The 12,297-nt window shown below is 66.4% G+C and overlaps 1 protein-coding gene across 8 annotated transcripts in view; it reads left to right on the top strand.

The window, feature by feature from the left end:
- Positions 1-12,297, top strand: part of RAI1 (retinoic acid induced 1) — a 105,941-nt gene that overhangs the window by 89,201 nt on the left and 4,443 nt on the right. For 6 of the 8 annotated variants that reach the window (XM_059907361.1, XM_059907358.1, XM_059907354.1 and 3 more), the window contains one exon: positions 3,079-8,614. In XM_059907361.1, coding sequence (XP_059763344.1) covers positions 3,095-8,614 — 5,520 coding nt within the window. In that variant the 5' untranslated portion in view covers positions 3,079-3,094. Of the gene's footprint in view, positions 1-114; positions 202-1,945; positions 2,395-3,078; positions 8,615-12,297 lie in introns of those variants that run through there. The other 2 variants (XM_059907359.1, XM_059907356.1) reach the window with 2 other exon arrangements.

The following is a 12,297-nucleotide window of genomic DNA, read 5'->3' as shown; positions in this document are numbered from 1 at the left end:
CTGGACAGGCCAGCTCGCAGGAGTCAGCAGGGAAGCACTGGCGGATCTGGAGCTCAGGACTGACTTCCTCCTCCCTTCCTTCTTTTCTCTTCTTCCTTCTTCCTTCCCTCCCAGTCTGGCTAGAACTTGAGATGTGGCCTTGACCAAGTGTCTGGGAGAAGCGGGAGGGGGAGGCTGGTCTGGCCCAGGAGTCCCGTGAAGGTATGTTACTGGGTGCCCTCCCCTGCCCCCCACCCCTTCTCCCTCTAGCAGAACAGAGGCCAGACCCCCAGCCTGCACCCCTCTGCCGCCACCTCTCCTCCCGGGTTCAGAGGTCACCATCTCTCTGCCAAGGGTACCTCTTTCCACCCCCCTCCTGATGCCGCCCACCCCAGCTCTCAGCCTGCCTCTCTCCCGCCTGTCCTTTTCTAGTGCTCTTGAAAACTAATCATAATCATAATAATTAATAACAACAGAGCCCGTGGCAGGCCTGAGGCAGCTCTTAAAGAGGCCGAGCCCCATTTTCTCCTGGCAGAGCTGGCGGGGCCTGGGACCTGGTGGCTCTGAGAGGTGGCCTTTGTTCCTGCACCCCTCCCCTCCCTGTGCCTGGGGTCAGAGGTGGTGCTGGGGTGGCATTTTTGCGTGCCTTCTCCACCAGCCGCTGGGCTTCTCGTATTTTAATTCAACTGTCGTTTCTTAGAGATAGATGCTTTCACCACGTCCAGCTGCTCCTGTGTATTGGAAAACCTGCTGTAATACGGCTCGGCGAAATTAAAAGATGCAGCAGCTGGACTGATTAAACAGGGAAGGGGACGCTGGTCAGAGCACTCTTTTTAAATAATGTTTCTGGTAATGCATTTTCAGAGAATGCGAAAAAATATTAAAAAAAAAAAAGCTGTAGAAATGTTAACGATATCCACAAGATACTCAGCGGGAAATGAGAGCGATCTGGGACTAATAAAAGCCGAAATGTAATTTGTGCAGATATACGACGCGCAGCCTTCAGAGTGGGCCTCGGTTTGCGAATTCCGGGCTCATCAGCGAGGCCAGGGAGGGCAGAGCAGAGCGCGGGGACCGCGGCTGACCCCGCCTGCCCGCAGGGGACACCCTGAGCAGAGGCCTCCACCTGCCAGCTCAGGCCTGGGCCGCAGGGAGTGCCCGTGTGCGCTGCCCGAGGGCAGGAGGAGCCCTCCCGGCCCCTCCCCCGGGAGCCCCATGGGGGAGGTGCAGGGCTGCCCACCTGGCGGGGAGCCGCCCCAGAACCAAGGCTGGGTCACAGCAGGCACCTCCTGTCGTGTTTGATTCCAGCTGCCAGGATGGACTAAAGTGGGTCAGAAGGGGGGCTCCTCCGTGTCGGGGCACCTTTGATGAGCCAGGGAGAGGCCATGGCCATGGGGCTGTGACCCGCCCTGTGGGCAGGGGCCGAGCCCTCTCCAGGGTCATGGGCTTCAAGTCCCTGAGTCCGGGCAGCTGACTGCCAAGGGCAGGGAGGTTGGCCTGGGCTGTGCTGACGGGGCTCCTGGGGTCGCCTGGCTGCCCCAGGCTTGACCCCTCCCTGGTCAGCACCCCGCTCCACCCCCCGGCCACCGCATGAGGAGGGCATGGAGGTGGGATCTGGGTGAAGAAGGGGTGAGCTGCACCTCTCGGGGGAGCCCCTGTCTCCCTCCACGTGTGCCTGCCCCCCCTGTTCTGTGCCCCCCCCAGAGCCCTGGAGGCTCGTAGCCCATGGCGAGCCACCCCTTCCTCTTTGGGGTTGGGAACGGGCACTGCGAGGTCCCCTGTGCCCTCCTGGGGGCCTGGGCTCTGCAGGCGAGCGTGGTGTGTGTAAACCTCGTGCCCGGGGACGCAGGCTGCCGCCAGCCCTCGCCGTGAGGACTCCTGAGCCTGGGGCATCCTTGCTCCTTCCTCCCTCCTCCGAGGGTCTTGTGGGGGGGGGGGGCGGGAGGGGGAGGGGCAGGGGGACCATTAGCCCGGACGCTGCAGCCGGCCTGTTACGTGAATCCAGTTGTTCTGCCCTGAAGGCCCCCCCACCCCCACTCCAGGGTCATTTCCTGACCCCCGATCCTGCTTTGGGGCAGGTCGGACCCTGTGCGCGCCGGCCCCTAAAATCATAAACAGATGGGCTCTCGGCCTGGCCCTGACCCCGTGCAGGCCCCGCCCACGCAGGAGGCCCAGGGCTGCCTCTCACGTGGAGGGACTGCAGCCCCGTCCCCCATCAGCATGCACTGCCTCTCTCTGGGCCACGTAATCTGTTTATGCACCTACGGTATCAAAAATAGGAGGCAGGTGCCGCCGTCCTGCGTTCCTGGGAGTCGAGGAGGGGACATTTTATGCCTACAGTGGCTCGGCAGCCCCTAATCAGCGTCTGCTGGAAGGAACAGACAGATTCCAGATGGCATGGCAGTGATGGAGGAGGTGTGTGCGTGTGTGCGTGTGTGTGCGCGTGTGTGCGTGTGTGTGCGCGTGTGCGTGTGCGTGTGCGTGTGCGCGTGTGTGTGCGTGTGCGCGTGTGTGTGCGTGTGTGTGCGCGTGCGCGTGTGTGCGCGTGTGCGCGTGTGCGTGCGTGTGCGCGTGTGCGCGTGTGTGTGTGCGTGTGTGTGTGCGCGTGCGCGCGCGCCAGGCCTTGGTGAGTGGCTTCTGGGGCAGGGGCAAGCTGTCCCCAGCCCCCCGCACGCTGGGTCACGCCTGAACACTGCTGCGCTGGGGCTAGCTTACGGGATCCAGCAGCCCCAGGGGACCAGGGGAGCGGGAATTGCCCTGCTAAATGATTTTGAAATGGCAGGGAAGGGCTGTGGGGGAGGGAGGGGGGAGCCGGCCGGGGGGGGGGGCAGCTCCCCAGTGACCTGGCGCCGGGCAGCCGGGTCGCACCTCCCTCCTCGGTGGCCTCCCTGTACCCATCCCTGTCGGAGCGGGAATTACAGAGCACACGTCCCTGACACAGAAGTTGTCAATATGTGCACAGCTGGTGGGGAGGCTGCGGGAGCGGGCAGGGCAGGGAGGGGGGCTGGCTCTCCGAGGGAGAGGAAATGGCTCGTCTGAATCGCTCTCCCTCTGCCCCTCCCCGCCCCGCCCTCCCTCTCGCCCTTTCTCTTTTCACAGATAACCAGCCCGAGTCATGCAGTCTTTTCGAGAAAGGTGTGGTTTCCATGGCAAACAGCAGACCTACCAGCAGACCTCACAGGAGACATCTCGCCTGGAGAATTACCGGCAGCCGAGTCAGGCTGGGCTGAGCTGCGACCGGCAGCGTCTGCTGACCAAGGACTATTACGGCCCGCAGCCCTTCCCCAGCTACGAGGGCGGCACCGGCACGCCCGCCGCGGCGCGCGCCAGCAAAGGCCTGTCCTCTCCGCAGGCCCCGCAGGGGAGGCCGTCCTTCGCGGGCTACGCCGTCCAGGACGGCAGCCCCTACCCCGGCCGCTACTCGGGGGAGGAGGGCCTGCAGGCCTGGGGGGCACCGCAGCCGCCACCCCCGCAGCCGCAGCCCCTGCCAGGGGCGGTGGGCAAATATGACGAGAACCTGATGAAAAAGACAGCAGCGCCCCCCGCCCGGCAGTACCCAGAGCAGGGCGCCCAGCTGCCCTTTCGGACTCACACCCTCCACGTCCAGCAGCAGCTGCCGCAGCCCCCGCAGCCCCTGGCGTACCCCAAGCTCCAAAGGCAGAAGCCCCAGAACGACCTCGCCTCGCCCCTGCCCTTCCCCCCGGGCAGCCACTTCCCCCAGCACTCCCAGTCCTTCCCCGTCTCCTCCACCTACTCCTCCCCCGGCCAGGGCGGCGGGCAGGGGGCCCACTCCTACAAGAGCTGCACGGCCCCGTCCACCCAGCCCCACGACAGGCCGCTGACCGCCAACGCCGGCCTGGCCCCGGGCCAGCGGGTCCCAAGCCTTCACGCCTACCAGCCTGGGCGCCTCAGCTACGAGCCACAGAAGCAGCAGCAGCAAGCCCTCCAGAGCCGCCACCACGCCCAGGAAGCCCTCCACTACCAAAACCTCACCAAGTACCAACACTACGGGCAGCAAGGCCCAGGCTACTGCCAGCCGGACGCGGCCGTCAGGACCCCGGAGCAATACTACCAGACCTTCAGCCCCGGCTCCAGCCACTCGCCCGCTCGCTCCGTGGGCCGCTCCCCTTCCTACAGCTCCACCCCGTCGCCGCTGATGCCCAACCTGGAGAACTTTCCCTACAGCCAGCAGCCGCTCGGCCCTGGAGCCTTCCCCGCCGGTCTCGCGGACCACAGCCACTTCATGCCCCTGCTCAACCCCTCCCCGACGGACGCCGCCGGCTCCGTGGACGCCCAGGCCGCCAACTGCAAGGCCCTGCAGAAGGACAAGCTTCCCGAGAGCCTGCTGTCGGACCTCAGCCTGCACAGCCTCACGGCGCTGACCTCGCAGGTGGAGAACATCTCCAACACCGTGCAGCAGCTGCTGCTCTCCAAGGCGGCCGTGCCCCAGAAGAAGGGCGTCAAGAGCCTGGCGGCCCGGACCCCAGAGCAGCACAAAAGCCAGCACTGCAGCCCCGAGGGCAGTGGCTACTCAGCCGAGCCGGCAGGCACGCCGCTGTCGGAGCCGCTGAGCAGCACACCCCAGTCCACGCACGCCGAGCCGCCCGAGGCCGACTACCTGAGCGGCTCCGAGGACCCGCTGGAGCGCGGCTTCCTCTACTGCAGCCAGGCCCGCGGCAGCCCCGCCAGGGTCCACGGCGGCTCCAAGGCCAAGCCCGAGTCCGTGTCCACCTGCTCCGTGACTTCACCCGACGACATGTCTACCAAGTCCGACGACTCCTTCCAGAGCCTGCACGGCGGCCTGCCGCTGGACAGCTTCTCCAAGCTCGTGGCCAGCGAGCGGGACTGCCCGCGTCTGCTGCTGAGCGCCCTGGCGCAGGAGGACCTGGCCTCCGAGATCCTGGGGCTGCAGGAGGCCATCGGCGAGAAGGCCGACAAGGTCTGGGCCGAGGCGCCCGGCCTGGCCAAGGACACCAGCAAGCCACCCTTCTCGCTGGAGAACCACAGCGCCTGCTTGGACCCCGTGGCCAAGGGTGCGTGGCCACGGCCGGGGGAGCAGGAGGCCCTGCCCGAGGCCCTGCAGCTGGAAAAGGGCAGCGGCACCAAGGACTTTGGCCCGGGGCTGTTCGAAGATCCCTCCGTGGGCTTCGCCACCCCTGACCCCAAGAAGACAACTGGTCCCCTCTCCTTTGGCGCCAAGCCCACCCTGGGGGCCGCCGCCTCGGACCCCGCCACGGCAGCTTTCGACTGCTTCCCAGACACGACCACCGCCAGCTCGGCGGACGGCGCCAACCCCTTCGCCTGGCCCGAGGAGAACCTGGGGGACGCCTGTCCCCGGTGGGGGCTGCACCCCAGCGAGCTCGCCAAGGGTCTGGAGCAGGGCGGGAAGGCCGCCGACAGCGTCGGCCAGGAGGACGCCCACGAGGCTTCTTCGGCCTGCCTGGGCTTCCAGGAGGAGCAGCCCTCGGGGGAGAAGGCCGTGGTGCCCCGGGACTCCCAGCAGCAGGAGGCGGCGGGCGGGGTGCAGGCGGCGGCGGGCGGGGTGGAGGCGGCGGCGGGCGGGCTGCTGCAGTGTCCCGAGGTGGGCAAGGCCGACCGGTGGCTGGAGGACAGCCGGCACTGCTGCTCCGCCGCCGACTTCGGGGACCTCCCGCTGCTGCCGCCCGCCGGCAGGAAGGAGGACTTGGAGGCGGAGGAGTACTCGTCTCTGTGCGAGCTCCTGGGCAGCCCCGAGCAGAGGCCGGGCGTGCAGGAGCCACTGTCGCCCAAGGCCCCGCTGCTGTGTGGCAAGGAGGAGGTGGAGGCGGTGCTGGACCCCAAGGCCGGCTGGGGCTCCCCATGCGCCCTCTCTGGCGAGGCCGTCATCCTGCTGGGCCCCACCGTGGGCACCGAGTCCAAGGTCCAGAGCTGGTTCGAGTCCTCCCTCTCCCACATGAAGCCAGGGGAGGAGGGGCCCGAGGGGGCGCTGGCTCCGGGGGATCCCACCGCCCTGGCACCGGAAGCCTCCCTGACCCAGAAGCCGAACAAGCCCGCTGTGCCCGAGGCGCCCATCGCCAAGAAGGAGCCTGTGCCTCGCGGCAAAAGCTTACGGAGCCGGCGGGTGCACCGGGGGCTGCCCGAGGCCGAGGACTCCCCGTGCAGGGCCCCGGCGCTGCCCAAAGACCTGCTGCTCCCTGAGTCGTGCACGGGGCCCCCCCAGGGACAGATGGAAGGGGCGGGGGCCCCAGGCAGGGGGACCTCGGAAGGGCTCCCCAGGATGTGCACCCGCTCCTTCACGGCCCTGAGTGAGCCCCGCACGCCCGGACCCCCGGGCCTGCCCACCACCCCTGCCCCCCCAGACAAGCTGGGAGGCAAGCAGCGAGCTGCCTTCAAGTCGGGCAAGCGGGTGGGGAAGCCCTCCCCCAAGGCCGCATCCAGCCCCAGCAACCCGGCCGCCCTGCCCGTGGCCTCCGACAGTAGCCCCATGGGCTCCAAGACCAAGGAGACAGACTCGCCGGATGCACCAGGCAAAGACCAGCGCTCCATGATCCTCCGGTCCCGCACCAGGACCCAGGAGGCCTTCCACTGCAAGCGGCGGCGGGCCTCGGAGAGCCGGCTCCCCAACTGCCGCGCCACCAAGAAGCTCCTCGCCAACAACCACCTGCCCGCCACGTTCAAGGTCGCCGGTAGCCCCCAGAAGGAGGGCAGGGCGGGCCAACGGGCGAGGGTCCCCAAGCCTGGTGCAGGCGGCAAGCTCTCCGATCGGCCCCTCCACGCCCTCAAGAGGAAGTCGGCCTTCATGGCACCTGTCCCCACCAAGAAGCGCAACCTGGTCTTACGCAGCGGCAGCACCGGCGGGGACACGAAGGAGGAGGGGGCCGAGGGCTCTCCCACCCTCTTCAAGAGGATGACGTCTCCCAAGAAGGCCAAGCCCACCAAGGGCAACAGTGAGCCCACGGCAAAGCCGCCGCCCCCGGAGACCCCTGACGCCAGCCTGAAGCTGGCCTCACGGGCGTCCGTCCAGGGGGCCATGAAGACCAAGGTGCTGCCCCCCCGGAAAGGCCGGGGCCTGAAGCTGGAGGCCATCGTGCAGAAGATCACCTCACCCAGCCTGAAAAAGTTCGCGTGCAGAGCACCAGGGGCCCTTCCCGGGAATCCTGTGAGCCCATCCCTCCCTGAGAAGGACCGTGGGCTCAAGAGCGCAGGGGGCAGCCCGCTGCGGGCAGAAGAAGGTCTCTTAAACGTGAGCACTGGGCAGAAGTTCCCAGCAGCTTTGGGGGCTGATCCGTTATGCAGAAATCCAACCAACAGATCCTTAAAAGGCAAACTCGTGAACAGTAAGAAACTGTCCTCGACCGACGGTTTCAAAACTGAGGCCTTCACGTCCCCAGAGGGCCTACTGCCTGGGGGCACTGCCCTGGCACCTAAGAAGAGAAGCCGGAAAGGCAGGGTTGGAGCCCTCGGACTCCCCAAAGGCTCCCTGGAGAAGAGGCCTCATCTCGGCCCAGCTCTGCTCCTGACGGCCAGCAGCATGCAGGGGGGCAGCGAGGACAGCTCTGGCGGAGGCGGCAAGAAGCCAAAGACGGAGGAGCTGGGGCTGGCCTCCCAGCCCCCTGAGGGCCGGCCCTGCCAGCCCCAGGTGAGGGCACAGAAGCAGCCTGGCCACGCCAACTACAGCAGCTATTCCAAGCGGAAGCGCCTGACGCGGGGCCGGGCCAAGAACGCCACCACCTCACCCTGTAAGGGGCGTGCCAAGCGGCGGCGGCAGCAGCAGGTGCTGCCCCTGGATCCCGCAGAGCCTGAAATCCGCCTCAAATACATTTCCTCCTGCAAGCGGCTGCGAGCAGACAGCCGCACCCCCGCCTTCTCGCCCTTCGTGCGGGTGGAGAAGCGGGATGCGTTCACCACTGTATGCACTGTTGTCAACTCCCCCGGAGAGGAGCCCAAGCCCCACAGGAAGCCTTCCTCCTCCTCTTCATCCTCTTGCTCCTTCTCCTTGGACGCGGCCGGGGCCTCCCTAGCCACGCTCCCTGGAGGCTCCATCCTGCAGCCTCGGCCCTCCCTGCCCCTCTCCTCCACCATGCATCTGGGGCCCGTGGTCTCCAAGGCCCTGAGTACCTCTTGCCTTGTTTGCTGCCTCTGCCAAAACCCGGCCAACTTCAAGGACCTCGGGGACCTCTGTGGGCCCTACTACCCCGGACACTGCCTCCCCAAAAAGAAGCCAAAACTCAAGGAGAAGGTGCGGCCAGAGGGCACCTGCGAGGAGGCCTCGCTGCCTCTTGAGAGGACACTCAAAGGCCTCGAGTGCCCAGCTGCCGCCGCCGCCGCCGCCACCACCACCACCGGGAAGCCCCCCAGGCCTGACGGCCCAGCCGATCCGGCCAAGCAGGGCTCCCTGCGCACCAGCGCCCGGGGCCTGTCCCGGCGGCTGCAGAGTTGCTACTGCTGTGACGGTCGGGGGGAAGGTGGTGAAGAGACAGCCCCAGCTGACAGGAGCCGCAAGCACGAGTGCAGCAAGGAGCCGCCGGCAGAGCCTGGCGGGGACACGCAGGAGCACTGGGTGCACGAGGCCTGTGCCGTGTGGACGGGCGGGGTCTACCTGGTGGCCGGGAAGCTCTTTGGGCTGCAGGAGGCCATGAAGGTGGCCGTGGACATGGTAAGAGGCCAGCCCAGCCGGGTGGGGACCTCGGGTTGTGCAGGCAGGCAGGCCATTTCTCTAATGCTACAGTCTGGCCCAAACATACCACAATCACAAGTGAATACGTGGGGAGCTCAGCCGGAGCGCGGAGGCATTCTCCAGGCTGAGGCAGGACGCACCCGCCCACCCCCGCCCCAGACCTCCCACTGTGGCCCTTACTGCCTGCTCGGCCCCGCACCCGCCACACACGCCCTCGGCCGCTTCCGGCTGCAGCACACCCCACCCAAGCCCCCCAGCACCCCTGCTCACCTCATCCGCTGAGATGCTCAGGCCCCAGAACTGCACATCCGGGGGCTGCCTCCGTGGCCTCTGAGGTGCAGCGGGGCCTGCGGGGGAAGAGCCTTTCCAGCAACAGCTGGCTGGATCGTGAGCCCTTCGGGGCAGGGCGGTCCAGGAACCTCTCCTGCGAGGCCCCAAAACGTCCCTGAGGAACTGCAGTCGCCGAGGGCTTGGTTTAGGTCCCAGCGCTGCCCCTCGCTGTGTGTCTCCAAGAATATAACCTAACCTCTCTGTGCCTCCGTTTTCTTATCTCTAAAGTGGGCATGATAGTCCCCTGTGGAGGGGCCCTGAGGATTATGTGTGTTCACACCCATAAAGTTATTACAGCCGTGCCTGGCCCGTCCACGTGCTCCGTGACTATCTCCTGGGGCCAGTGACAGCGGCGGCCAGCCGGATGACACTAGCATGTTGTCTCAGCAGTGTGACCATTACTCCGATCACCGCGGGGACCCCCCAATCCCCTCACTCCCTGCTGCCCAGGGGTGGGGTGGGACTCAGCACTCTCTCCTGCGGCCCGTGCTCCTGCCCACCGCCCTGTGCCCGTCCCACCTGTTCCCTCTGGGTACCCCCCCCCCCCGCCACGAGGAGCAGCCCTGTGCTGGGCTGGGGGGGTGCCACTGGGCTGCCCACACCTCCCTGTTTCCGGCGCCTGACCCTCTCCATGCCGGGTCCTCCAGCCTGACAGCAGCCCCAAGACCTGGAGCCCTCACCCTTACCGCCTCCGGTCTCCTCCCCTCCCTCCTGTGTGTCTGCTTCTCTCCCTCATCATCTGCCTCCTTCCCAGCGGCTCTGAAATAGGTTCAGGTGTCTCCCGCCATTAAAAGATAATACCAAACGCTCAGATCACCAGGCCAGCTGGCGGCCACCTGCGGCCTCCCGAAAGTGTCCCCGGCCCGCTCTGCCGGCCTGCACTGCTTCTGCACCTTGTCCGAGCGCAGGGGGCCAACCCCCTCTTTACCAGGTCACCTGTTCCAGGCGCTTTGGTCTCACCTCACTGCACCAACCTCCTATTGGCCTGTGGAGGAAGCCGGGGGTCCAAGTGGCCTTGTGGTTTCCTGGCGTCACGCGGCTGTTACATAACGGAGCTGGAAATTGGCCCGGTCGCCCCATCTCTGCCCGCTGTGCCATCCTCCAAAAATGGTCCAGCGGCCTCCCACCCTGGGAGCATCCCTGGGAAGGTCAGAACAGGGGTGGTCACCGGCCGCCCTGCCAGAGAGGTGGCCCCAGGCCAGGCGGGGGCTGGCAGCCTGGCCAGCCTCAGAGGGGCTCGTTAAAGCAGCGCCCGCACCTGGAGGCCACCCGGAAAAGACGGGCGGGGTCTGGGGCTTCCCAGCTCATGGTGCAGCCCCTACCCACTGACCAGCCCAGACCTCCGTGGGCCGCCCACCCGCCCGCCGAGGCCCTTTCTGCCTCGGAGCTCGGTGGTAGCGTGCAGCCTTGGAGTCAGGCAGACCCCGGTTCCAATCCCAGCTCTGCCCCAAGAGCCAATTCCGTGACCCCAGCAAGTCACCGTCCTCCGGGAGCCTCGGGGCGCCGAAGCGCGTCAGCAGGGTGGGGCTGCGGGGACGGCCGGACCCCTGCCTTCACCCCCATCAGCACCCTGCTCTCTGCACGAACAGAACTTCTGCGCAGGCCCTCGGGGGCTCCCCTCTTCCTTCCGTGTCCCTTCCTGGGGGCCCCTACGCACCTGCCTGCCCTGAGCCGTGCTGTGCCCACCTCCAGGGACCTCAGTTTCCTAGTCTGCCCAGAGGCTACCTCTCCCCACAAACTCCCAGGCCCCCCATCACCCACCCAGGGGAACACCTCAGAACGTGGGTGCTGGGGTCGGAAGGGCCCGAGGCCTCTCCGTACCTCCGTTTCTCCACATCTAAAATGCCTGTCTCAAGGGTTTGGGGGCTTCGGTGCAGGCGGGGTGACGTGAGGCCGTCACCAGAGGAGCCCACTGTCGCTGTTTAGCCATCAAGGGCCACTGTGGGTGGGACACTTGGGCCCAGTGTGGGGGCCACTCCTGCCCCATCACACCTTTGCCCCAGAGCCCTAGGAGGCTCAGTGCTGACCAGAAGGAAACTGCCATCCAGAGGCAATGAATGTTCCAGACCGACCCCCAGCCCCCATTCTGTAGCTCCCACCCCAGCTCGGCTCCAGAAGGAGCATTCCCAGGCGTTTCTCAGGCTAGGCCCAGGAAGGGTGGGAGAAGACTCATCCCTGGCCTCCCACCTGCTGGGGGTGGGGTCCCCATCAGTCCCCGGCGTGGGAAGGAGCCCATCCCTGCCCCCCACCCCGAGCAGTGAGGCACCATGACCGCCAGCTTGTGCCCCAGCTGGGTTGCTGAGCTCAAAGCCCATCCAGCTTCTCTTGAGCTGTGTGCCCTCGGGCAAGTTACTCGGCTTTTCTGAGCTCTTATCCTTCACCTGTATAAAATAAAGTCATGCTGACGCCATCGGGGTGTTCTGAGGAGGCGGCCTCCACATGTGCCTGGTGTGTCACGAACTGCAGTTACTGGTTTCAGTGGCTTAGCCTCTGGGCGGGGGACTGCACCCCTCCCCTCCCCTCCCCTCCCCCTCCCGAACCTCACTCCCCCGCTGCACAGGGGGTCTGCGGGATGTGGGGACCAGCCTGCCCCTCCCCAGGCCTCAGGTTTTGCTTCCAAGGGGCTTCATGGCATGGCCATCCTGTCCTGGCACGTCCCCCTGCAGGCAGCTGGGCCCAACCTGGGGTAGCCCCCAGGCTCAGACCACGGTTTTGGCTTTTGAGAGGCTGAGTGGGCAAGCTGCCGTGCCGGCCGGCCTAGGGTTTACATGAACCCCGCGTTCAGACGCCGGCTGTTTCCTCCTCCTGGGTCCTGGGCAGGGGGTGAACGGCCTCTCCGAGAGTAGAGGCATCCGACTCTGGGTCCAGTGCTTGTTCTGCGCCCCCAGAAAGGGTAGGAAACTATATTTATCACCTTCACCTGGAGTGAAGTGGCGTCCATGAAAGCTGCCCACCCGGAGGCTGTGGGGAGGAGCTGGCAGGCGAGGGCACAGCCGGGCGGTGACTGGCCCTGTGCGTGGGCATCCACTGGGCACACGGAGTTGCTCATTTAATCTTCACGACTGTCCCATAAGGCAGGCGCTGTCCCCACTGTACGGAAGAGGCTGGAAGAGCTGAGTTGCTTGGCTGAGGTCACGCGGTGCACGCTGGCTGAGCCAGGGCTCGCCCGGGCCTGCGGGATGCCGAGGCTTACCCACAGGATGGTTGTTTTCCCGCCCCAAGAGCTCCGCCCACCCAAGGTGCCAGGCCGGCGGCTGCCACAGAGCCAACCCTGTGGACGTCCGTTCTGAGCCTCCCTCCAGCTGCCTTTCCAGGGCCCCCTGGGAGGAAGG

Source organism: Balaenoptera ricei, chromosome 20 (genome assembly GCF_028023285.1).
Source record: "Balaenoptera ricei isolate mBalRic1 chromosome 20, mBalRic1.hap2, whole genome shotgun sequence".
Lineage (NCBI taxonomy): Eukaryota > Metazoa > Chordata > Mammalia > Artiodactyla > Balaenopteridae > Balaenoptera > Balaenoptera ricei.
Note: the sequence above shows the minus strand (reverse complement) of the source record. Positions and strands in the feature narration are given on the sequence as shown.